The 27,667-nt window shown below is 43.9% G+C and overlaps 1 protein-coding gene across 6 annotated transcripts in view; it reads right to left on the reverse strand.

The window, feature by feature from the left end:
- LOC124721164 (single-stranded DNA-binding protein 3) overlaps positions 1-27,667 on the reverse strand; it is a 386,116-nt gene that overhangs the window by 84,763 nt on the left and 273,686 nt on the right. For 4 of the 6 annotated variants that reach the window (XM_047245995.1, XM_047245993.1, XM_047245994.1 and 1 more), the window contains exons 6-7: positions 12,976-13,062; positions 11,443-11,541 (exon numbers count right to left, since the gene is read on the reverse strand). In XM_047245995.1, the coding sequence (XP_047101951.1) occupies positions 11,443-11,541; positions 12,976-13,062 (186 nt within the window). The remainder of the gene's footprint in view (positions 1-11,442; positions 11,542-12,975; positions 13,063-27,667) is intronic. The other 2 variants (XM_047245997.1, XM_047245996.1) reach the window with 1 other exon arrangement.

Raw genomic sequence — 27,667 nt, forward strand, 5'->3', positions numbered from 1 at the left:
TATAACGTATAATATTTTTCATTTCAAATCATATAAGCATTTTATTGAAGAAATGCAAGTGTTTCTACCTTTCAACTTAGCAACAATAGGTGATATATGAGCAGTACTTGATACTGAGAACAATGTGCAAAATGTGAAAAATGCAGGTGCTGCAAAATTTTTTATTTTATTAATTAAAAAGCTATGAAGTAAGTCATACAGCTACACGTAAGATTTTTTATTTCACTTCCTATCATCCACACTTTAATCACAAATAATCAATGGGCCATGGCTTACTTTAAAAATTTGCTTCCATTGTGCGACCATGAATTTGAAAATGCACATTAAGGCTTTTCAGTAAATTACGCATCTTTCTAACTAAACTGACTTCATTTATTGAACTACTGGTACAATGTTTTATTCCATGATTTCAATTAAAATCAATGACACAAAATTTCTCCATACAACTTTTTTAACAAATCAGAATACACCTTGATATTTTGGTATGCTATTGTGATAAAAGGACCAATGTGTTAGGTTCATCTCCAGTGGAGTCTAGAGCTACCTAGTTCATTCAAAACGTGTTAATGGAACTATCATCTCTAATAACAGCACCATTGATGGAACACTAATCTGTTAACTCATTAATTAAAAGTAGCTGCATTTCATTATCTAGCATCCAATTTGCTAGATACACAAATCAAATGTTTTCTCACAGCCCAAATACTATGTTTAAGTGGAAGACTGTTGCTAATACCCACCAAAACATGGTTTTCCAGCTCATCCGTTAATGACCGACATGTCAATAACCATTTAGGCAAAAACTGCATACATGGCCCACAGGTTGCAAGTGTTATCTCTACTCTGTTTACCACACTGAACACATTTTGTTGAGTAATACAGAAACATTCCTCCTAGCCTCCTGAAGCCAGCTGAGGAGCTAATTTAATATATAGAGAGTTAAACTGATGTGCAAGCAGACAAAGTAGCATGAAGTCTGAAGGTTCACATCAGATCATAAGGACAGATAAGAGTGAGAAACTATTAGTTGCTTTCTTTATACAGATTACTGTCTTCCATTGTAGCTACAGATGGGCCACACTTATTTTGCCATACAAGTAATGGCAAATAAGTTATTTTTTGATGGACTAATAATTTATAGTTATTTGTACTGTGAAGACTGTTGAAAAACAGACCGAGAAATGCCATACTTTATTTCATGGTTTCAAAGTTTGTGTGCCATATTTGGCAACTTTTGTGACCACATACATGCAACGAAAAAACATCTTCAGTCGCATGAGGGAACTGTGCAGTAAAAGTGGACGGATTGCTTTCTACACTTGCTCCTGCAGCCACCACTCTCGTGCCAGCTAGTGTGGCCGACACATTAAAGATCCAATGAAAATGCATCATTATTTTGTACTAATTCTACAAATATAATGACAGCAAACATGATGCTGATATATTAATACTAACAAGCAGTCCACTACTTGTATACACAATTTTAAGGTTAATTTATGCTGCAATAAGTAATGCAATAGATCATCATACTGCAGACGTGTTAAATCCTGGGTGAGGTAGAACACCAATGATTACAGGACTGGTTTGAGAACACTTTTACCACACCAGTGACTTAACATTTGGTGCTACCCCTCCCAATCTCTCTCTCTCTCTCTCTCTCTCTCTCTCTCTCTCTCTCTCTCTCTCTCTCTCTCTCTCTCTCTCTCTCTCTCTCTCTCTCGTACACTTTCACCCATGTAAGTTTTCACTGCTGACTGTGATACACACAGTACACAAATCTTGCACTTGGGCACCCCTGGCATCCCTCTTAGCTTGACGTCCCAAATGGTGACACGAATCATTTGTGAATGGCACTTGCAGAATGATTGTTGGTAAGCCTCTGTATGAACTAATTTCTCAATTTTTCTTGTCATCCTCATGTAATTAGATACACGCGGGAGGAAGTAACATGTTGTCCAACTCTTCCAGGAAAGGGCTCCTACAAAATGTCAATAACAGTGATGTACAATGACACTCTTGTAGCATCATCCACTGGAGTTTGTTGAGTGTCTCTGCCCCCGTTCTCATGCCAACCAAACTATCCTGTGACTCTTCATTGGGTCTCTCTCTCTCTCTCTCTCTCTCTCTCTCTCTCTCTCTCTCTCTCTCTCTCTCTCTCTCTCTCTCCAGTCCTGCCTGGTAAGGGTAGAGATCAATCAACAATTCTCCAGAATCTGTAGAACAAGCACCCTGTAAGCCACTTCTTTTGAGGATGGGTTTCATTTCCTTAAAATTCCTCCTTTTGCTACTATTTTCCACTGAAGGTCACTCTGGATAGTTATTTCTAGATACTTTATGGTAGATACTGTTTCCAGCAATTTTCCACCAGTAGTGTAGTGGATTTCTTTTCCTCTGTATGTGCAATATGTTACATTTACTGATGTTCATGGTCAATGCCAGAGCCTACATCATTCATCAATCCTCTGTAGGTCATTATGTAAAGTGATACTGTCTTCTGTCATTGTTACTTTCTTATAGAAGACCTCATAATCTGTTAAGAGCTTCTGATGCTTTCTGATCATTTATATAACATTGTAAAAGTTAATAGCCCTATCACACTCCCTTGGAGTACTCCAGAAATTATCTTTTACATCTGATGATTTTGTTCTGTAAAGAGCAATGTGTTGATTTCTATCTGCAAGGAAGTCTTTCATCAGTAGCAAATCCGGTCTGTTACTCAGAAAGGTCGTATTTTTCTCACTAAACGGCAGTGTAGGATGGTTTCAAATGCCTTCCCAAAGTCTAGGGACACAGCATCAATGTGAATAACTTGTCTACAGTGCAATGGATCTCACGGCAGAAGACATCTCTGTGTTTGGAATCAATGTTGCCTTTCATAGAGGAGATTTTTGTCCTCCAGAAAGTCTTCATTCTTGAGCAGCAAAAAATGTTCCATAATTTTGCAACAGACTGATGTCAATGACATACACCTACAATCATATGTATCTGTCCTATGACCCCTCTTGAAAAAGGAAATGACCTGCACTGTTTTCCGGTCGCTATGTACCCTTTGTTGCTCCAGTGAACTACGACAAACTGTTCATAGAAGGGAATAAATTCTTTCACAGAATATTTGTAGAATCTTATAGGTATCTCAGCTGGGTCTGATGCCTCTCCACCACAAAACGCCTGTAAATGCTTTTCTATTACATGACCGGTTATCTCAATATCTGCCATTTTGACATTCGTATGATGATTGAAAGGAGGGACTGTACTATAATACTATGATCTTCCACAATGAAACAGGTTTATAAGACCAAATTCAGCGCTTTGACCTTTTACCTAGTCTTCTGTTTTGGCACCATTATGGTCACTAAGTAATGGAATAGATGATTTCGGACCATCTGTTGACAAAATTTTACTTTCAAAGTCATTGAATGCTTCTCAAATCGCTCTCCTTACACTCAGTTTCTCTTCGTTCAGCTTTTGTTTGTCAGCTAGGTTTTGACTTCTCCTGAATCTGTGATGAAACTCTTTGTTTATGTAGCAGTTTTCTAATACAGCTACTAAGCCCTGCGAGTCTTTCTCGTTTCTTAAGACCTCGCTCACAACATTCTTTTATAACTCATGTTAAATGAAGCTTTTGAATTCTTTTCCATTTGTGCTCAACTTTATCCTCAGCACTGAATATTTTATGCTTACTACTCGTACACTCTGCAGCTTGTATCCTGTCACTCTTGCTAAGCAACAATATCTACTTAACATTCCTTGTCCAGCCTGTAGACATAGTTACTATCAAAGCCTCATGATCACTGATACCTTTTTCTCTGTGTTAACTGATTCAATAAGTTCAAGTCTATTTATTGCTAGGTGCTCTAAGTCATTACCTTCAAGAGTCGGTTCTCCAATTCTCTGTTTCAAGTAATTTTCGGACAAGACATTCAGAATAATGTCACATGAATCCCATCTCTGGTACCAGTTTTGGTAGTACGACTCTCAGTCTAAATCCGGCGAGTTGAAGTCACCGCCTACTACAATGGCATGATCATGAAAGTTATTAACTGTATTCTACAAGTTCTCTCTACCACTACAGCTTTTGACTCAGCTTCTGACTAAGATTGTCTATAAAATCATTCGACAACGATTTTTGACTGACCTTCGATGCTTCACTTCATTCAGATTAATTCACATTCTGAATCCACAATACCGACTCTAGATATTATTGAGTATTTTACTGCAATCGACATGCTGCCACCATTGGTGACTAACCTACACTGACGATAGATATTCCAGTCTGAACTTAAAGAGTTTCATTGCTATTCACATCCAGCTTTGACCAACTTTCTGTTCTTAATTGTATCCGAGTACTACAACCTCCAATAAGCAATACTAATGATGGGACCTTTCCTTGGCTGGTCTTGCATTTTACTAGTATCATAATAACCTTTCCTATACCTCACCTGTAAAGACAAGTATTCTCTGATAACACTGTGCCTCAGGTATCTTCGAATTTGGCAGTCATTTCATACACTCCTGGAAATGGAAAAAAGAACACATTGACACCGGTGTGTCAGACCCACCATACTTGCTCCGGACACTGCGAGAGGGCTGTACAAGCAATGATCACACGCACGGCACAGCGGACACACCAGGAACCGCGGTGTTGGCCGTCGAATGGCGCTAGCTGCGCAGCATTTGTGCACCGCCGCCGTCAGTGTCAGCCAGTTTGCCGTGGCATACGGAGCTCCACCGCAGTCTTTAACACTGGTAGCATGCCGCGACAGCGTGGACGTGAACCGTATGTGCAGTTGACGGACTTTGAGCGAGGGCGTATAGTGGGCATGCGGGAGGCCGGGTGGACGTACCGCCGAATTGCTCAACACGTGGGGCGTGAGGTCTCCACAGTACATCGATGTTGTCGCCAGTGGTCGGCGGAAGGTGCACGTGCCCGTCGACCTGGGACCAGACCGCAGCGACGCACGGATGCACGCCAAGACCGTAGGATCCTACGCAGTGCCGTAGGGGACCGCACCGCCACTTCCCAGCAAATTAGGGACACTGTTGCTCCTGGGGTATCGGCGAGGACCATTCGCAACCGTCTCCATGAAGCTGGGCTACGGTCCCGCACACCGTTAGGCCGTCTTCCGCTCACGCCCCAACATCGTGCAGCCCGCCTCCAGTGGTGTCGCGACAGGCGTGAATGGAGGGACGAATGGAGACGTGTCGTCTTCAGCGATGAGAGTCGCTTCTGCCTTGGTGCCAATGATGGTCGTATGCGTGTTTGGCGCCGTGCAGGTGAGCGCCACAATCAGGACCGCTTACGACTGAGGCACACAGTGCCAACACCCGGCATCATGGTGCGGGGAGCGATCTCCTACACTGGCCGTACACCAGTGGTGATCGTCGAGGGGACACTGAATAGTGCACGGTACATCCAAACCGTTATCGAACCCATCGTTCTACCATTCCTAGACCGGCAAGGGAACTTGCTGTTCCAACAGGACAATGCACGTCCGCATGTATCCCGTGCCACCCAACGTGCTCTAGAAGGTGTAAGTCAACTACCCTGGCCAGCAAGATCTCCGGATCTGTCCCCCATTGAGCATGTTTGGGACTGGATGAAGCGTCGTCTCACGCGGTCTGCACGTCCAGCACGAACGCTGGTCCAACTGAGGCCCCAGGTGGAAATGGCATGGCAAGCCGTTCCACAGGACTACATCCAGCATCTCTACGATCGTCTCCATGGGAGAATAGCAGCCTGCATTGCTGCGAAAGGTGGATATACACTGTACTAGTGCCGACATTGTGCATGCTCTGTTGCCTGTGTCTATGTGCCTGTGGTTCTGTCAGTGTGATCATGTGATGTATCTGACCCCAGGAATGTGTCAATAAAGTTTCCCCTTCCTGGGACAATGAATTCACGGTGTTCTTATTTCAATTTCCAGGAGTGTATCTGCTCCCCAGGGGGTTCTAAAGAAAACATGTGCACACCACATGTACTCCACTACACTAGCAGCCACTTCCCACATGTTGTTCTTGCCCTACCTATTAAGGAGAATCTTACAATTCTGCACCCAATAGAGGAGGTAAAGAAATTTGCGTCCAATACCATCACAGAATCATCTGAGTCTCTGGTTTAGAGCTTCTACACTGTTCCAAACCACACGACCCTGGGTGTGATGCTACAAATAATGAGCTTAGCCTGCACCCTGCATGTGATGCTAGTTGCTTCCACCATATCAGCCACCCACTGAAAGGAAACTAAGATTACCTTATAACACAAGTGGCAGACATCATTCACTGTGATATGTGCCATTATTTGCAGCTAGTTGCACCCAGTGTATTCGATAGCTGCCAGCAGAGACTCATCCATGTCTCAAATGAGACCCCTCCATCTGCCTCCCGGCAAACTTAACAGTTGCATGCTGGCACTCTTCACTGCTGTGTTTCCCTCAGGGGTTCCATTACCCACTTAACAATGGAGCTCCCAGTGATTAGCATAGCCCTCTGCACTTGTCCGGACTTGACAGGGAAATCAGCAGCTGGCCCAACACAAGAGGCACCCTGTGCCAGCTCAGAAACATTACCAACACTGGGTAGCACCGCGTACCTGTTAGTTAGGAGTAAGGAGCTAACTGTGTGGCCTGTTCCCTCTTTCGCCTTCCGTCCAGTGACACGTGAACCCCCCACTGTCAACCAAGCACTCTGGAGTGAAGACGATGTTGCATATCTGAAGACACGATGACAGCCATGTCACCAGGGGATTCCACTGGCAACTAAGTTGTCATAGGCCTTGTCACTGACACCCCAATCTCACCACAGTTTTGAGCAGTAGCCAGAATCCCGTCAACCATGGCCAATGCAGCTTCTGGCTGTTTACAGACAGCAGCCAATTCCCCTTGTGACCATTCACAACAAGCACAATCCCTATCCGCATAGTACTATGTAAAAAATTTAAAAAGATATCAAAAAACGCAGACAAAGCAGTCCAGAATAACTGGGAAAGTAGAAACAGACCCCCCCCACAAAACAGAAAATTACGGGACAGTGGCACCACTGAGGTTGGAATGAATTCAGAATATGAACAAGGAGAATAAACCAACACCAAAATCTGCTCTGCAGAGTTCTCACTGTAGCCTAAGATAAATACTAGCTCACTCCACACAAGTGGACAGCACATAGGCAGACAACAAACTGAGACTACCAACTGGCTGCTGTAAAGTGTTCGAACTACTAGATCACTAGCTCACTTAAACTGGCCCCCAAATGAATCCATACCAGCCCTCACCTCTCATAACTACCATCTGGTTTCTGCACAAGTTGTAAACAGTCTTTGACTCCCTGTATTTTACCCCTGCTACCTACAGAATTTCAAAAAGAGTATTCCAGTCAACATTGTCAAAAGTTTTCTAGAGAGTCAAAGTGTCAGTACTGCCTCGTGTATTCCTACGTTTCCGCAGAATCCAAACTGGTCTTCCCCAAGGTCAGCTTCTAGCAATTTTTCTGTAAAGAATTTGTGTTAGCATTTTGCAACCATGACTTATTAAACTGACAGTTTGGTAATATCTGCCAGGACCAGCTTACTATGGTAATAATATATTTGACATGTGCTTATGTGGGCAAAGTCACAGGTAGAAAGCTCATCCTAAACTCCTGGAATGATATCAACCAAATTTGGTACACACATTAATTATGATCTATAAAGAAACACTGTAGTGGTAAGAAACACTAGCCTCCCATTGTGGTGAGCCTGGTAACATGGAGAGAGGAGGGGTCTGGAAGAGATACACAACAATTGGGGGAGTTGGTAATGGACATGGAGAGGGATGTATATGAGACGGACAGAGAAAGGGGTGAGTAGGAGATGGACAGAGAGAAGAGGAAGGAGAAGATGGACAGAGAGAAGGGGAGGAGATGGACTGAGAGAGAGGGGGGAGGAGATGGACAGAGAGAGGGGGGAAGGAGATGGACAGAGAGAGGGGGGAGGAGGATAGACAGTGAGAGGGTGGTTGGAGGAGGTGGGCTGGGAGAGGGGGTGGAGGAGATGGACAGAGGGTGTGAAGTAGCCTGCCAAGACTTCGGTTTATCATCCCACAATATTGCTGCTCACGTTGGGCCAGATCATCCTGCTATCCTTCGTATGTGGAATTCCTGGGTTCAGGAGGGCCAAAGTTAACACCGTACAAGGCAGGTTTAAGGCCCAAGAGACACAAGCCGCAGCTTGAAACGCCAGCTGAGAGGGGTGCCAAACGCAACCCAGCTGTAAGATTTCTTTATGGTACTTATCACAATTAGAAGTGGCCCCTTGGGACACCAGGGCTGCCCAAGTGCAAGATTCATATACAGTCCCTATCACCATTCACAGGGAATAGTGACACGAATGAAACTGTAGGACGAAACGAGGTTGGGAGGGGGGGGGGGGGGGGCTGGGGCAAATGATAAGTCACTTGTGTGTAAAAATATTCTCGAACCAGTGCTTACACCACAAATGATCCAACTACCAGAAATCAGGCCTAATCGTTCCTCTGCCCATGCAGGGTAGTATAATCATGTCACATACCTTGAGTCAAGAAATAGGCTCTTATGCAGCAAAGAAACTGTCAACACATACAATGCGATGAGAACCAAGGACTGTCCATCACAGTGACCATTGTTGTGGCTTCCCTTGATGCAACAGACGAGTGTCACGTAGACAGTTGTGAGTCTAATGACGACATTCCACACACGAATTGCACCCCATTACCTTTTTAAACGAGTCCCAGTTCTGTATACAGCATCACGATGGATGCATCCGTCTAAAAAGTCTCAGAGGAGAAAGAACATTGCCAATTGCAATCCTCATCGTCATACTGTCCCAGCACCTGCTGTGGGGGTCTGGGATACCACTGGGTACACAACACTATCACCTCTCTGACGTGTGTTGGAGATGCAGTTATCTTTCAACAAAGTGACATAAATCGCATCTGACCTAACTCAATAAAGAGGCTGTTAGAGTGCTGCCATTGACGGCACATTCTCCGTATCTCTCACCCACTGAAAACATCTGGCCACGGATTGCAGAGAGACTGGCACGCCACCATTTCCAGCCACTGTGATTGATTAACTCTAGCACAGAGCTGGAGCAGCGTGGAATGACGTACCCGAATGTGCCCAGCATATTCAGTTACACTATTCCGAACTTGGTTGGAGACGTTGTTGCTGCCAGGAATGATAGCTCTGTGCACTGAATTTCTTAACCCGTATACCACCACATCTCTTACAACTTTATCATGTAGTCTCCTTACTGTACTGTATACGCACAGTAAGTAAAATTTCATTATATGCTATCCCTCCCAATACTGCCAAGCTGCTGAAGTGTTAATATACGTTCATGGTAAAACGACTCCGTGTCACATTGTTGATTGCTGAATCGTTACTGTCGTGCACTGACTAGTAACAGGTCTGGAGTTCTCCGCCAACGAAATGTTTCTAACGCAACAATCTGTTGCAAGTAAGAATGAGAATCTTGTATGGCGACCCAGCAAACTATAGTCTTCTTCTTACGTGCGTAACTTCAGTGCCAACTTCGCTAGCTTTTCCTCCCCCCCCCCCCCCCCACCCACCAACCACTTTCCTTTTAGAGTCATACTAAACAGTGCTCTCGGGGCCTCTACGATGTTGTTACTACTAATAAAGTTATTACACATTGGGAAGGAAATGAAAAAAATGGTAGATACAGTGTGAATATTTAAGTAGTCATAATAACGTATTCTTGTCGTCTTGTCTCGGCAGACAGTCTCTTGGATCCCATGTAAAACTTATTACATATTAGGAAAGCGGGGCATAATATTATTACGCAAAATTCAAAGGCCAACATTGTTCAGAAGCTTCTGAAGGACACTGGCACGTTGTTAGTTACATACAGGAATACTATACCAAATAACTACAGCGTCTCTGATGTAGCGCAGTATTCTGCCACAAAAATCATTAGTAAACTGTCACTAATCATGAAAAGCTGAGACCCCAGAGAAATATTTAAAAATAAAAGCAACAACGTAGCTGGTATAAATGGAGAAACTCGGTACTTCAGTCTCTCAAAGTTGACGGGAAATTCCAAGTTGATAAGAATTAACGACCCACGAATGAATGGCTCACAGTTGTCTCCATGTAAATGAACGTGATTCAGACAGACGAAGTGAAATTAGAATGCAGTCTTTTTAATGGTATTGCCGGCCGCGATGGCCGTGCGGTTCTAGACGCTTCAGTCCGGAACCGCGAGACTGCTACGGTCGCAGGTTCGAATCCTGCCTCGGGCATGGATGGGTGTGATGTCCTTAGGGTAGTTAGGTTTAAGTAGTTCTGGGACTGATGACCTCAGATGTTAAGCCCCATAGTGCTCAGAGCCATTTGAAATTTTTTAATGGTATGACAGTAATTGCAAGCAGGGTGAATCGAAGGCGCACAGTGTTGGCTGTCACTTCGGTAACTGCCCAGTACTGGTAACCGGTTAATACGATAACAACGAATGCTCAATAATTCGTTATTTACTGCAGTTATATTTCGCCATCTCCAACAGTAGCACAGTCTATGCCGGTAAGTAGCACAGTCTGTGCCGGTAACTTTCAATAACAGAAGAGGGAGTGACGAAATGGGATAACAACGCTAGCGACTTAGAACCTCTGTCTTTGGAGATATCAGAATTAAGATAAAGACAATATTAATACAGTCTCTCTCTCTCTCTCTCTCTCTCTCTCTCTCTCTCTCGCTCTCTCCCCCCCCTCTGTCTCTGTATATGTGTATGTGATTATTTCCTCAAAAGTTGCTGCCAAATTTATGTTATTATAGCTCAATAAATTTTGAACTGACCATCACCGATTAAACTATGGCATTATTAGCTGCAACTCAAAACAGCCTCTTCATGTTGTTAACAACAAAATGAAACAGAAGCTCCAACATACTACTTCGTTCGCATATAGCATACGTGAACTCATGTAATTGCTTGAAGCCAACTTTCTTATGTGCAGTACACACATAAGCGTCTTTAAAAAGAAAAAAAAACTTCTGAAGTCTTTATGATGTCGACGTGACTGCACTCCGTGGAATTAACAGTGCTGTGAAGATAAAAAAGAAAATCAAACAGAAAAAGAAACCAGTTAGTGCAGCGGTGCTGTCGTGCAGTCGAAGCGTCCACGCCGTCTGCCAATGTCGTCTTGAAATCCCGCCACGCCGCCGCCCACCAACGCTGCCACCTAGCGGGCAACGCTCAAATTACTTCTCGGGATGAATCACTTGCTGCCATCTGCCGACGTCGTCGTAGTGTTAGGAGGGGCAGAGTGGGGTATAAATAGCACACAAATCATGCAGGCAACATTGAAGGCAGAAGGCAATACCAGAACAAACCCAAGAGACCACACCAGCCAGCATGCGGCAGGCGGGAAAGGCATTAGGTGGGGTGCAGCATGCGAAGCGGGGACGTACACTCACCTGGCCGGACATCATTTGACTATGCGGGGGTGGGGGCTGGGGGTGAGGGGACGGCTGTGAAGACGGATGCGTCGGCGGTGATGGCCTCATGGTCGAGTTCTGGAACAAAGCGTCAACAGTCAACACAAACGCACACTCCACCGATAGGCGTAGGAAGGATCAAGCCTACAGGAGGAGCGAAATTAAGCTAGCCATACGCGCACAGTTTCGAGCTATCGCTGCTCCACAAATTTGGCCTTTCGCAGGTTAACGGACTGGGCAACATGTGCTCACGCACTGTTTCGGGCCATCAAGTGCTCCATACATTTGGCCTTTCGCAGTTACTACGAACTTCGTTAGTGTATGTTGGTATTCGTTTTCGAGCTACTGCTGCTGCTGTTGTTCCTGCTCCACACAGCTGACGTTTCAAATGTTTTACGGACTCGTCCTCATATGTTCTCGTTTCCATGTAGTGAAGTCACACTACACCGAACGCGGCAATGTTTTGCAGATCGAAGTTCAAGATCTTCAAGTGTTTTCGCGAATATTAAGCTTTGTTACAGTATTACAAATTTACCAAGCAATTTAACATGTCGTAGGACACACATTTTTATGACACTCAACTATCCACTCAGCACTGCCGTACTACGGAGCTGGTCCAGTTACACGTGAGGTTTTTCAAGCAACGTAACAATGGTCTTCTTCATTACAGGATGTTCAACATGTATGTTGGCTTACTTAAGTTACCAATTACATGCCTCAGTCATGCCGGAAGTATGTTTCCACGCAGCAACATAGATCTTGCCGAACGTCAGTCTTGTCTCTGTAGTCCGACGCTTGCCGACTGCCATCTTTTACAACATTTACTCCATTATTGGTATTCCCACGAAACTGTTACAACGCCTTTGTAGACAACGTGTGTACCTATCATTACGGGGTCCATGACGCTCTTGTCAAAGTGATGACTAGTTTTCCATTTGATATCCTGCACGAAGCTTCATCTGTGTGATAATCGCTAAAAAAATACTGGTCTTCCAACTTCCTTTTGTTTTTATTTTACAGCTTATATTATTCAGCTTTCGCCACAATATCTTACTTCCGGAAGATAATCACATACCAGTTTTAGAGAGATCGTGCCAATGTTCGGCATCAGTCGATGTTTCTGCATCTTTCGATGTTTCTTATCCACTACCATTCAGACGCGATGTCGTTCTTCACCCGGCGCGCTTCCGTTCCAGTCTGATTAGACCAATGTATCACACAACGAACGCAGCCGTTAGGGTAACATCGACACGCGTGCACACACAGGCAGCACACACATGCAAGTCTGGAACATGTAAATAGTTACCTGTGAGAGTCCAAACCTGCAAGAGAGACGACAGCTGAAGGGTTGTGGGTAAGTATGGCTGGCTGTAGCGACAGACAGGGGTAGTGTGCAGATGCAGGAGTAGGTGGTGTGGACGGGCTGGTCACATCCAAACAAAGGGAGAACAATCGTGCAAGCATCACAGGCAACGACAAACAGCGACGGAGGCACGCTCGCCGAGTACTTACTGGGAAGAAGCCGGGCGGCATCGGCCCACCAGGCATCCCGTCGTTGGGAGGCATCTGCCCCAGCGGACTCGGCGCGGGGCCCGCGTTCTGCAACAAAACCAGTTATCTTTAACGAAACCACACAGGATAACAACTTAAAGCGCACACAAATTTATTGAAACACCTATTCATGGCAAGACGCTTGTTTCTTCTCTCTCTCTCTCTCTCTCTCTCTCTCTCTCTCTCTCTCTCTCTCTCTCTTTCTCCTGTGTGTGTGTGTGTGTGTGTGTGTGTGTGTGTGTGTGTGTGTGTGTGTGTTTTAAATAAAAGCCGGCCGGAGTGGCCGTGCGGTTCTAGGCGCTACAGTCTGGAGCCGAGCGACCGCTCCGGTCGCAGGTTCGAATCCTGCCTCGGGCATGGATGTGTGTGATGTCCTTAGATTAGTTAGGTTTAATTAGTTGTAAGTTCTAGGCGACTGATGACCTCAGAAGTTAAGTCGCATAGTGCTCAGAGCCATTTGAACCATTTTTAAATAAAATAATCATCTTTCTCACACTAATATTGCAATTCACTCAAGAATACATGTCCTACACTAACATTTACGGAAGAGTCAGCACCCAAGGGGTAGCCTGAATGGATTCAGAGCCGGGGGTGTAGAACAATGTACCATCGGTGAGTGATTAACACTGGTTGCACATGACGTAAACGTAGTTCAAACAGCACTTTCTCTTGTTTGAAAGGGAGCACTCAATGGGACCACAGCAAGTGATGGCCCTATAGTTCCGTATGAATTGTTAGCTCTGCGTTTGAGGGCAAAAAGCTGTGCACTTGTCTGCATAGATGATGCAACAGCGTCTGCCACGGGCTAAGCTTCCCATTGTGCAGAAATTACAGTAATGCTTCAGTTATATAACAGGCACGTGTTGACCGCCACAGATGTGTTGAATGGAAAGATGTTTTACGGAAGATCCCCGCTTCAACCCCGACAACGATGACCGCATGTGATCTTATTTATTTAATTACTAATCTACTAGCTGTACCCAGCCACGCTTGAAAAAGCAAATGTTTCTAATAAGTATGGGAATTGAATATACGTCCTATTCTCCTCCCCCCCCCCCCCCCCCCGCTCTCTCACACTCTCTCTTCTCCTCCTCCTCCTCCTCCTGCCTCTGTGTCTCTCTATCTCCTCTTCCCCCCTCCTCTCACAGACGCTGAGCCTTGTGTATAGTTACTGCAAATTATGTAGTAGTAGTAGTAGTAGTACTCTAATCATAAACCAGTAAGCCATAAATACAACTTTTCTGTTTGCTAACAACGTTTCGCTATTACATAATGTGTGTAGTGTGTGTTTTTTTTTTTGGGGGGGGGGGGGAGTGTAAACGTTTTTTTTACAGTAACGTATAAGAAATTTAAGTAAATCGGAAAGGAAAATTTTGAGATGTTTGGTATACATTAGAATGCAAAGTTGTGTCAAAATTTAAAGGCAATCGGTCATTTCAAGGCAATCTGTCAAGAACTTTCTGAGATACACAATTCTGAACAAACGAATATTTACATTTTTATTTATACAAATTTATTTGCGTTTTGTGCACACGTGCCATAAAAGCACACAGATCACAACTGATTATTGTAATAGACAACAAACACTATTCTCTTGGGTTATTAAAGAAGAAAGTTACAAATAATTGGTTCTGAAGTAATATTGTGCTATTATCTTCCCATTACACACGCCTTCCATAAGGTAAAACGTTAGAAAGTCCATGAAGATTTTTCAAGTTGTCGCATTTTCTGGTAGTGGTAATGCTAGATGAAGACTAATCTTTCCATTCGGTTTTTCTCTTTGCTGAAGTTACTTGCTGATCGTTGTAACACGCGAAAAGAGCATGTGATTTTAATCAGTCAAAGCTGTGGAGTCTCGGACGCCGTCTTAAGGAATCTTCACAGGCGTTGGATAAACTCCCGTTGGTGATTTTAAACTCTAAATGAACAAAACTGTTGTGCAGTTTCAAGTTCACTCTTTTCTTTCATTACTGAACAACACACAGTTTCAAAAAAATTGAAGTTAACTCCACCTCTACATCATGCCGAGTACCCTTCCGCTTCTCATTTTAATTACGGCAATATTTGGGTTCTATTTAGCCTTATTTTAGACTTCTCTATCGCGCGGTCTGTTCACATTCATACAAATTATTGTAAGACTATCATATAGACCACGTAACGTGGGCCAGTAATTAGGATACTGGACACTCATTTGTGGACTCTTCCATATTTAGGTTTTCTGTGGTTTCCGTAAATCGCTTAAAGAGAATGCTAGGTGGATCTTTTCTATTAGACACGACCTGTTTCCTTCAACACTATTGTCTAATCTCACTTGCCCTTCGTCTGTTAAGAGTTCTTCGTCAACGGGACGATAAATCCCTGTCTTCCTCGCTTTCATCTTCCCCTACACCATGAGTGAATTATGAAAGAGCGTTCTCGTAATTTATTGCACGGATATCTGATATCAATGATCGCGCATGTACGCACATACAACATAAAACTCCATAACAGCGGAACTCCACGGCCGTATCGAGACAGTGGACAAGGCAGAATTATCTTCTCCCACTCCTGCAGTATTAGAATTAAGAGGCCTTGTTGCGCGTCTCCGTATGTGAAGATTACTTTCATGTAGTAGCATCGGCATTAACCAGCACTGTAGTCTCTTCAGTGTTCTGTAGCAGTGAGAAAATGACACTTGATAAACTGCACAGTTCTATCTCTCTACCTACCTTTGCAGCTCGCACTTAAGTGCCTGGCAGATGGTTCTTCGAATTAGTTTCAGACTATTTCTCTACTGTTTCACACTTATCGCGCGTGGGAAAAATCAACACTTTAATCGTTTTGTACGAGGTCTGATTTCTCTTATATTTTATTATGATGATCATTTCTCGCTATGTAGGTGGTAGACAGTAAAATATTTTCACATTCCGGGGGAAGTTGGTGACAGAAATTTCTTTCAACTATCTCGCCGCAACGAAAAACGCCTCTGTTTTAACGACTGCCAACCCAAATCGTTAATCATATCCATGACGTTCTCCCACGTACTTCGCAGTAATACAAAACGAGCGCCCTCTTTGAACTTTTTCGATATCCTCCGTCAATCCTATCCGTACAGGATACCACACAAAACAGCAATACTCGAGCAGAGGACTGAGTCTGTTTATTAGACCTGTTGCATCTTCTAAGCGTTCTGCCAATAAAACTTAGTCTTTGTTTTGCCTTCCCCCCAACATTATCTGTGAGATCGTTCCCATTTAAGCTATTTGTAATTGTAATTCCTAGGTATTTAGTCGAATTGACAGTCTTTAACTTTGTGTGATTTATCGGGTAACTGAAATTTAACGGGTTTCTTTTCGTACACACGTAGATGACCTGACACTTTTCCTTATCGAGAGACAATTGCCACTTTTCGCACAATAAAGATAGCATATCTTTTTGATCTGATGATTTTACTAGATGGTAAATGACAGATCATTTACAAACCATCTAAGACGGCTGCTCGGATCTCCTCAATCGTTTATCTAACTTAGGAACAGCAGAAGGCCTATAACACCTCCGTTGGGAACGCCGTATATCAGTTCTGGAACTCGATTTTACGTCGATTACTACGTTCTGTGACCTTTCTATCAGGAAATCACGAATTTAGTCGCACAACTGAAGCGGTACTTCATAGGCACGCCATTTGATTAGAAGACTTTTGGAAGTAACGGCGTCAAAAGCCTCCTTGATATCTAAAAATAGGAAATCAATTTGACATCTCCTGTCGATAGCACTCGTTACTTCGTGCGAATGAAGAGCTAGTTGTGTTACGCAAGAACGATATTTTCTGATCCGTACCGACGATTTACCAAAAGACACATCAGTCTTTCTCACGTTGGGATAGGAATAATTATCCACTGAAGGGATTACAATGCCCTACGTTTAAACTTAAAGCCGAATGAGTGTTTACTAGGCCACACAACGCCCCAATAGCAACAGGGGATTGAGAAGATGCGAAAATTGACACTCCCACCACTGCTGGCATCCAAAAGAAAAGTTCCACTCACAGATAGATACGAGAATCCTTGAACCTCCCCCCCCCCCAAGACACAGCAGCATCCTCTGATCCACTGCAAACATGGAGTTCTGCTACTGTCTACCAAACAACTACTAGCATACTTGCTGATTCCAAGCCGGTGAAACAATTTACGAGATTTTTCTGCACAAAACACGCAAAATTAATCCAAAATGATAAATCTGCATTGTGGCCGTATCAAAATTACTTAATTGCATAGTTCTACACTGAAACAAATCAAATTGTTCCGATACACCTGACAACGCAAACTTACGTTCAGAGCTGCATCGTCGTGTTTACGTCGAAAGATATACACTGAAGAGCCAAAGAAACTGGTACACCTGCGTAATATCGTATAGGGCCCCCGCGAGTACGCAGAAGTGCCGCAACACGACGTGACATGGACTCGACTAGCGTCTTAAGTAGTGCTGGAGCGAAAAGACAACATTAATCCTGCAGAGCTGTCCATAAATCCGTAAGAGTACGAGGGGTGGAGATCTCTTCTTACAGCACGTTGCAAGGCATCCCAGATTCGCTCCATAATGCTCATGTCTGGGGAGTTTGGTGGCCAGCGGAAGTGGTTAAACTCAGAAGAGTTTTCCTGGAGCCACTCTGTAGCAATTCGGGACGTGCGGAGTGTCTCATTGTCCTGCTGGAATTGCCTAAGTCCGTCGGAATGCACAATGGACATGAATCGATGCAGGTGATCCGACAGGATGCTTATGTACGTGTCACCTGTCAGGGTCATATCTAGACGTATCAGGGGTCCCACAGCACTCCAACTGCACACGCCCCACACCATTACAGAGCCTCCACCAACTTTAACAGTCCCCTGCTGACATGCAGGGTCTATGGATTCATGAAGTTGTCTCCATACCCTTATACGTCCATCCGCTCGATACCATTTGAAACGAGACTCGTCCGACCAGGCAACATGTTTCCAGCATCAAACGTCCAATGCCGGTGTTGATGGGCCCACGCGAGGCGTGCAATCATCAAGGGTACAAGAGTGGGCCTTCGGCTCCGAAAGCCCATATAGACGATGTTTCGTTGAATGGTTCGCACGCTGACACTTTTTGATGGCCCGGCATCGAAATTCGCAGCAACTTGCGGAGATGCGGTGTTCCATCTTTCGTGCGCCGACTGCAACACCACGTATAAACTCAAATCTTGATAACCTGCCATTGTAGCAGCAGTAACCGATCCAACAACTGCGTCAAGACACTTGTAGTCTTATGTAGGCGTTGCCGACGGCAGTGCAGCATTCTGCCTGTTTAAATATATCTGTTTTGAAGTCGCATGCCTACAGTAGTTGCTTTTGCGCTTCAGTGTATAACAAATGAAAAAGCCCAACATTATCCATATGGCAGGATTAATTTATTTAGTTTACCAGTTTGCGGCTTACAAAGTCGTCATGAGAATTTAAATGACTATCGTAGTCCAAGAATTTACGAGGGTGTGTCAAAAAGCACTGCCTTAGACTTCTTTTTTCTGTTCAGAATAACGGTTGTGGTACTAAAATCCATGCATATTACTCGGTTGACTTTCCCGCTTTTCTGACGCAAGTTGCAACCGTCTGCTGATAGACGTGTCTGAATTTTAGAATGTAACTAGGGGCTGTGTCACGTAACTATGTCAGTGCGTTAGGAACCGCGTGCTGCAGTCTAGTTTCTAACCGCCGACAACGTGCCTCCAACTGAAATCCACAGAAGAATGAAACCAGTGTACGGTGGGGTTTGGATCGACATCAGTAATATGCGACTCTGGGTTGTTCGTGCTCGTAATGAAGGAAACGGTGGGGCTAAAAATGTGTGTGACAGGGTTCGGAGCGGACGACCACGTAGGGCAATAGACGAGACTCATCGGAATCGGGTTGATGAACTCATCAGAGAAAATCTTCGGGAAACACAGACTCAGCTCTCAGATAAATGGGGTATATCACGAGAATTCATGCCTGAAGGCGCCGCCTTAAACTCTGCACGGTACTGCGAGATCCTCAGAAAAAAAGCACGAATTCGAACAGTGAGAATTCATGCCTGAAGGCGCCGCCTTAAACTCTGCACGGTACTGCGAGATCCTCAGAAAAAAAGCACGAATTCGAACAGTTCCTCCACACATGGAGCAGCCTCTCCTTCAGCATGACAATGTCAGACCACACACTAGCGTTCACTGTCATCGATCATCCTTCATAGAGTCCCAACTTGGCCCCATTCGGTTTCCACCTGTTTCCAGAGCTTAAAGAACACCTTCGAGGACTTCACTCTTACAGTGACGAAGATGTGCAAGCAGAGGTAAGGTTGTGGCTCCGTCAGCAAAGTCAAACCTTAAATAGTGACTGTTAATAAACTGGTCTCACGTTGGGAGGAATGTGTTCGCCGGCAGGGTAACAACATGAAGAATAAATACGTTGAATGTCAATAAGGTTATTTTATTTTAAAAGCTTTAAGAGTTTTCACATAACATATTCGATGGCATTACTTTTCAGCAGGCAGCAGCCACAATATTTCTACTCAACAACGGAAAAGATGTTACTGACCTAGACTGAGGCACGAACATACAGTGAATGCCATCTTCCACAGCCTAGTGGTAATGCAAGTAAAAACGCAAAAAGTTGAACAGTATATAAATGTTACGTGATGAAACCAGGAAAAATTACCGTTAAACTCGAAAAAAGCGTCTACATAATTATTTAAATTAACAGTCGTAATTAAATTAGTACTTGACAAGAGTGACAAAGTTAAACATCAAGAGGTATTACAGGTAAAAAGTGATACAGAAATATAGTAAAAGATAGAATTGACAATTTTAACATAGTATAGATCACATAGACAATCATAACAAAATAAATAAACAGAGGCAAATGGAGGAATAGAAAGAAAAAGATTGTGTGCTGGGACCGTGGCTGCTAGCCGTGGCCCACACTCAGTACATGCTCAGCAAATGTGGAGTCATAATTCTGTAACTTCCAGCTGCGTTTATGTACAGACAACCTAGTTGCTAATAGCCCAATATAAAACTTTCTCAATTAGGACTAGAAATTTTGAATACCCCACTGTTTACTAGAAAATGATGGTCAGGGCCGAACGCACCTCTGGAGAGTCGCACATGGTTAATGACTACAGTTTCACTATAACGTAGATCGTTAAGTGTACTGTGTTCAAATATTTGGATGTCATTACGCCCATGCAAAATTATCCCTCCCACAACCAAACACCTGGACCACCAAACCGATCACATTCGACAATGCTGGGCGTACCCTCTTATGGCGAGAGCTGGGAACATGTAATACGCCCAGGAACGATTTGGTGCTCCAGTTGGTATGTTGTAGAGAGGCGCCATACAGCATGGGCATACTGATATCCTAATCTTTGAAACCTGTACACTCACTGGTCAACGTTACTGTGACACTGTACTCCTTCCTCACCTGCGTCTTTTCATGGGTGCTCGACCGCATCCAACTGCGCAGGTTGAGAAACTCCTAAAACACGAGGATATTCGGCGAATGGACTGGCCTTGCAATTTCGTTTTTGAGATATGTAACTGGAGTCACAGCCGTACTGCTCATCACGTCTTTCATGCGACGCCTCGTGTCGACGGGAAGTGTCCGTTTGTTTCTAGGTACGAACAAACTGCTTTTTTAACGCGAAGTTTTCCGTTCTAGTTCTACAGAACACTCTAAAATTAGTTTCATGCAACATTTGTTCCATCGATATGCATTAACATCGGCAGTAAAACACGAACTACAGCCAGTGCTTCTGCTGCATGGCGGTAGCTGTCAGAACGATACTCTCGCTGTTGGAGTACTAGTTACTCGTGTGTAACTCTCGATGTTAACGCACATCAAATGTTTCAAATGGCTCTGAGCACTATGGGACTTAACATCTGAGGTCATCAGTCCCCTAGACTTAGAACTATTTAAACCTAACTAACCTAAGGACATCACACACATCCATGTCCGAGGCGGGATTCGAACATGCGACCGTGGCAGCAGCGCGGTTCCCGACTGAAGCGCCTAGAACCTCTCGGCCACAACGGCAGCTAACGCACATCTATTAAACAAATATCATAATAGACTAATTTGGGACCGCTATATCAAATGGGCGTCGCATGAAAGATGTGATGAACAGTATTCGTTTGGGTTGACTTTAGCTGCTCAATGCAGAAACGAAACTGCCACTATCTGCCGAAGAACCAGAGAAAATGCGCCAGACTACTATTAGGAGGGACACAAACCTGTGTACTTAAAAGAGCATTCTCGTTCGACAGTAACTCTTGCACACTGGCACTTTGCACACACTTATTGACTGTTTAACGTTAGTGAAGCCACGCTTCATCATCTGAAACCAATCTGGAACTTCCTAATATCAAACTCTTCTACCAGATAGATATTTTTGATAACTCATTCAATAACCCTAAGGAGACATTTAATAGCACAGCATTGTAAAGGAGCGAGTCAGACGGCGGAAATGATGGAAAATTAGAGAATCGAAGCATTTGAAACATTCTCTTGCGGAAGGATGCTGAAAATTAAGAAGTCTGATAACAAATGTGGAAAGAAATAAGTAGGAAACACTAATTGTAAGGACGCGTAGGAGATAGGACCAGTGTTACATCCCCTGATTAACTTCTGTAGTACTACAGGGAACGGTAAAGTGAAAAACTGTAGGGGACGACAGAGCTTAGAATACATAGGATATCCCAAGACGAATGGTCGATATTCAGGGATATGACAGTAACGATCGTTCGAAGCAAAAACAGTCTGGTATATATGGGCTCTGAAGTGCATACCTTACGTGCTATGAGAACTTGTTCAATAGAGGAGATGTGTTTCACTGTAGCGAAGATGAGCCAGTGCTTGTAGCTCTTAAAGTATGCACATTAGAGCCCACGTTTTTGAGTACTGATCAATCCTGTTGAGGCACTCTGTATACAACAAATAACTGAAGACTTCGTGTTTTACTCTGAGAAGTAATCGTTGAGGGCCACATGAAACAAATAAGTAGACTGATGACTAACATTTATGCTTATCGTCGATTCAACACGTATTGTGAGCACTTTTTTTCATCTTTTGAGAGAGTACTCTGATCTCCACGACCATCGGCATTGTGTCCGTCCTTCCGAAATTTGTACATCATCGACGTACTTTAAACATTTTATAAACGAGTTTCATCACCTTCTCTGGTACCACTGTCGTCTTTTTCAAGGTATCAGTTTCCATGCTGCACAGCAAGGTAAGAACCCGAAATTGTTTCAGCTGTAACCTGACGGTAGCTAGTCATGTGACGAAGTTAGTTGCTACTTACTTTATTCAGTAATAGATTTGTGATCAGCACCGCGTAGCCGGTCAAGTGCACCCCGTCCCGTAAGATGGTTGCAGACCTCATCGCACGTCGTTGTTAGGAGTAGGTGCGCCATTCGTGAAGCGGTGAACGGCGTGAGGGCGGACTAACATCCTACAGCGGGGCACCTCAGCTCACAACAAATTGAACCACTAGACTCGAGCACGTATTCTGGTAGACCGTCAGCGAAGATTTCTGAGAGAGGAGTTACCAAACAAACGGCCGTCAGTCCAGATATGCACTCGTTTGTCCGGAAAGACTAGTTTTCGCATCAGTATCGGTATACGACCACCGTTGGTTGGCTAGGAGTCCGTTGGGTACTTTATATAATGGCTGTACACTGGCGCAGTTGGTGTCAAAGAAGCAAGAAAATGGCGGTAGCAGTACTGTTTGGGGGACAGTCCCATGGCAGTCTGTAGTACTTCTACGGATCGAAAGTACATCGACCTATCATTTTAAACGATATGCGCACACACACACACACACACACACACACACACACACACACACACACACACACACACACACACACACACTATTAGGCGAACGAAACTTTTCAGCCTCCTTGTTCTCCGGAATACACATCCGCCGCAACACGTCCCTCATCGTGAGTGCTTTTTTGCGACACACTTCTGCACAACAGTAGACACAACTGGTGGCATGTCATGAAATATTGATAAAAACCTGATACCTGCACTTCATTTACTCGTAGCACATGTAAATTATTCTGGGTATAAATGCTTTCGTCGTCCATGTATGTTTATGCAATCAATAAATAAACCAGAGGGAAAAGAGTGGGCTTTGACGTTGCGTCAACGATTGTATCTGTAACTAGACGAATAGTCCGAAAGCCACTGTTAAATTCATGACTTAAGGTAATTTTTTATCAGTATTAGCCATTCCCTGTCCAACTCCCTTCGCATATGGAACGAGGAAAAGGACATTCTGGATACTCCGAATGCATCCTCACGTATCTTGACGATACCTACGCGAGGTGTCCCACGAAGACAGTGCAACTATTGCTTAGTCTACCTCTGATACCTATTTTTAAAATCCACACTGTAAGATTTCGCGACAGCAACGTCGGCTTTCTTCCACCGTTCTTATTTAAGTTATCCGACAATGTGTTAGATGTTTGTGGAAGTTTTACCGACCTGGTAAGATCCCTCGAGAGCGCCTCTCATCTACTTTGGCGTCCGCTGTCAGTAGTAGTACATTAACCCCAAATGCTGCAAAAAAGGAGCACTAGCGAATTGTGTGCGGTCTGTATTAGATACATAGTACTTCTCCAAATTCCGGGCAACAAAACCACGTCTTTTACGCGCCTTCTGCATTACAGATCTCGCGAGTTCGTTCCATTTTGTATCGCTTAGAAATATTGTTCCTATTAATTTTGCAACCGGATGCTATGAGGTTCTGAAGCGTCACTGCACACTGAGCAGAAGCTCTGACAGCAAAACGACGACCTTTTCAAAGGGGCCACCAGATATTTATTCCAAACGATTTAAGGAAAAATCAGTGTTAACACCACTCACCAATTATGGTTCAAATGGCTCTAAGCACTATGGGACTTAACATCTGAGGTCATCAGTCCCCTAGAACTACTTAAACCTAACTAACCTAAGGACATCACACACATCATTGCCCGAGGCAGGATTCGAACCTGCGACCGCAGCAGTCGCGCGGTTCCGAACTGAAGCGCCTAGCCGGCCGCGGTGGCCGTGCGGTTCTGGCGCTGCAGTTCGGAACCGCGGGACTGCTACGGTCGCAGGTTCGAATCCTGCCTCGGGCATAGGTGTGTGTGATGTCCTTAGGTTAGTTAGGCTTAAGTAGTTCTAAGCTCTAGGGGACTTATGACCTAAGATGTTGAGTCCCATAGTGCTCAGAGCCATTTGAACCATTTTTGAAGCGCATAGAATCGCTCGGCCACCACGGCCGGCCACCGATTATGCATTAGGGCTATTTCGACTGGGCGACTGCTGCCTTCAAGGTGGAAGGAAGTAAGTTTAGGGTTTAACGTCCCGTCGAGAACGAGGTCATTAGAGAGACGGAGCACAAGCTTCGACTGTGTCAAAGATGAGGAACGAAATTGGCCGTGCTCTTTCAAACGAACCATCCCGGCATTTGTCCGAAGCGATTTAGGAAATCACGGATTCGAACCGTCGTCTTCTCGAATTCGGGTCCACTGAACTGAGGGCAATACGAGGAACAACTTATAATCGTGGAACATGTGATCAATATTTCGCCATCCCCTCCATCCGTTATTGCCAATAGATGAATCCTGACCAGATGATGCTGCTGCTGCTCCTTCATTCAAGCAGTTCCTCATTTTGTCTCAAGAAGCTATGTTGACCCTCTTCCAGACCTCCCCATCTTAGAGAAAAACCTTAGGAAGTACGATGAATCGAACCCGGGTCCTTCCGCATTGCAGGCCGTAGATTTCTAAAAAACCAAACAAAATCCACATCTGGACGGCAGACTGGGATATGTGCTGCAAAAATGCGAATCTAGTACAGTAAACACGAGAATAATGTTGTGTATTACATTGAGAGCGCACTGCTCGTGTTAGAATGAACGCAGGTACAAAAGCTGTATGCATTTCGTAATGGTAATGTAGCATAAGACTCACGCGGGAATGACCTTGCCACTTTGTCGTAAAATTAAGACTGTTTAGAATACAGCGCCATCACCTGTTCCAGAAAGCCGTTAAAATAATAGCACCCTTGCGGTAGTGGTTTTACTAACAAAATAATAATGACTACCACGTCTAAATGTGGATATTCAATGCCGGATAATTATTTAACAACGTAATTATACTGACGAAAAGTAAGTGTTGTATAATTTTCCACAAGGAATTCTTTTTGGTCGTGTCGCTTGAAGAAAAGAAAATTTTTCTACCGTCACTGAAGACTAACTCTTCTACGTCGGTTCAATGCCCCCCTTTGTTAGATCACAGTGGCGTACTGAAAGGATTCCATCCTGCCTATGACCTGCAAGATTTACGTGGTGCAGTTAAGTGCCCGGAAACGTATTAACGCGGCTTCGATCCAAGGTCTGGTACAGAGATTTAACTTGCCACTTATGTTAACAGCAGCGTAAAATATCCTAATTGCCACATTAGGAACTGCTAACGAATTCGAGAATCGCTCCTGCAGGACTATAAATTCTAACTTTGTTGTGCTGTTTGTGCGTCATAGATAAAAAGCAAACGGAATATCAGATGTGGAAAGAGAGACGCAGAACATATTAAACACACAATGGTTTTGTCGAAATTTAATGATAAACAGTAGCTTGCAACACTTCTAGAGTAGCAAGCCTGTAAAGAAGTACATTTGCCACATGTCAAGGACAATGACCTAGTGAACGCGGTCGTCTTCTACAGGTCAGAAGACTTCAGCATAATTGCGTAAGCCTGCCCTGGTGAGGGATCTGTCATGACCTGTACCAAGAAATCATGCCATTCATCTGAAACTAAATTAGACTGACATTGAGGGAATTGAATGCCACTCACCACAAATTAAGAGGAGAGAGTCTTCGACTAATTCATGCCTCCCGCTGACAGTGACCGGCTACTGTATCTTAACTCTACCAGAAATCGCTGATCCAGGGACCCAGCTGGGAATAATAAGAAAACATCACGCAAGTTCTATTGAAACAAAATTTTACTACGAATTTTGTGTCGACCCATAGATCTCAGTAGAGAAAGGAACAAGAATTTATAGACAGTTCCAAATTCACGTCACTTCTGTATAGACGAGAAATTTTGGGCCATGGAAGAACATTAACATTGTTATTGTTATTACTATTATTATCATTATTATTGTTATCACTGTTCGTTTTCCAAGATGATAGATCCATGATGCAGTTAACAGTAACTCTTAATGAGTTTTATTGTTTTTTTAACCAAGTATCTTTCGCCTGATTGCTTTAGCCATTGCCAGGGGTCTGCAGCATGAATGATTTTTAATGATTTTCTTACTATTATTTTGTTTTCGGTTGTTCCTTCACATGCGGAGTGCTCAGCAGAACTACGTTTAATTACTTATTTACTATTTCTCTATGTCCGGTGATCTCGCCGTCGACGGAACGTTTATTAGGTTTCCCTTACAATTAAATTGGAAATTTGTGGTAAGGTCTTACGGGACCAAACTGCTGAAGTTATCGGTCCCTAAGCTTACACACTGCTTAAAACTTAAACAAACTTACGCTAAGGACAGCACATATACCCATGCCCGAGGGAGGACTCAAAACATCCAACGGGGGGAGCCGCACGAACCGTGACAAGGAGCCTTACAATCAAAACTCTAACCCTTGATGTAAACCGAAAATTCAATTATTGTTAGTGGACCAGCCTGTAACGTCAGTGTATCAAACACAGTACTGGCATGTTGGTGTCAAGGCAGCCAAGTTTATGCATTACACGTCGCTGTGTCCGGCGAGCACATGGATCTGGAGGGACAGGACGGGCCTTGGAGTAGAGGTCTCGTCGCGCACTGTGATTGGACCACAAAAAAGTATTCTGTTAATGTTCTTTGAACGCCTATAACAGGGCTATGAAAAGAATTTCCGTTTTTTTGTATAGTATCTCATCTGAATAGAACAATAGCGTGCACAGCGAAACAATCGCGTTTGAAAAGCATGTAGGATTAAAGGCCTACCCCACATTCCGTACAAGGATTTAACAAATTTACGGTTTTTCTTAACAATCTGCTGTATTGTGTTATAAACTGAAGCATGCGAGGTATATACATAATAGATGGATAAGCTCTTAGAACTCCTTCCCCTGCTTATTATTTGACAAATGTGTCTTATGTCTACGTCTGACAAACGACTCTTAAGTCTGTTCCACAGTAAGTACTTTCCGACTCACCGTTTGTCACAAATTTCTAACAAAGCAGCTACCCTTTCATTTTCCCACGAACTGGAATTTACAGAAATGAAATTTGCCTTCTTTACCTTCACTCTTAAGACTTTAATAGGAAAAATGGTCAGTGAATGTATTATGTTGGTCCCTTGGCATGATGTCCAGGGTTTAGAGCTAGAACCACGGCGTCTCCCCCTTCCCTATCTCCTTTTGCAAGTACTGTAGTTTCAGCACGAGACCTTATCACAGAGGGTGAGGAAAAATGTAAGAGGAAAGTGCTCTGAGCGCATGCGCACAACGAGTAACCCAAATCCTAGTAACAAACATCAGTCGTCAGGTGTCTGATTCTTAGTGTGGTTAGTGGGTCAATGTTAGCGGTTCAGACTGGAACGTCGGCGCCGGCTGACATGCTTACAG

Source organism: Schistocerca piceifrons, chromosome X (genome assembly GCF_021461385.2).
Source record: "Schistocerca piceifrons isolate TAMUIC-IGC-003096 chromosome X, iqSchPice1.1, whole genome shotgun sequence".
Lineage (NCBI taxonomy): Eukaryota > Metazoa > Arthropoda > Insecta > Orthoptera > Acrididae > Schistocerca > Schistocerca piceifrons.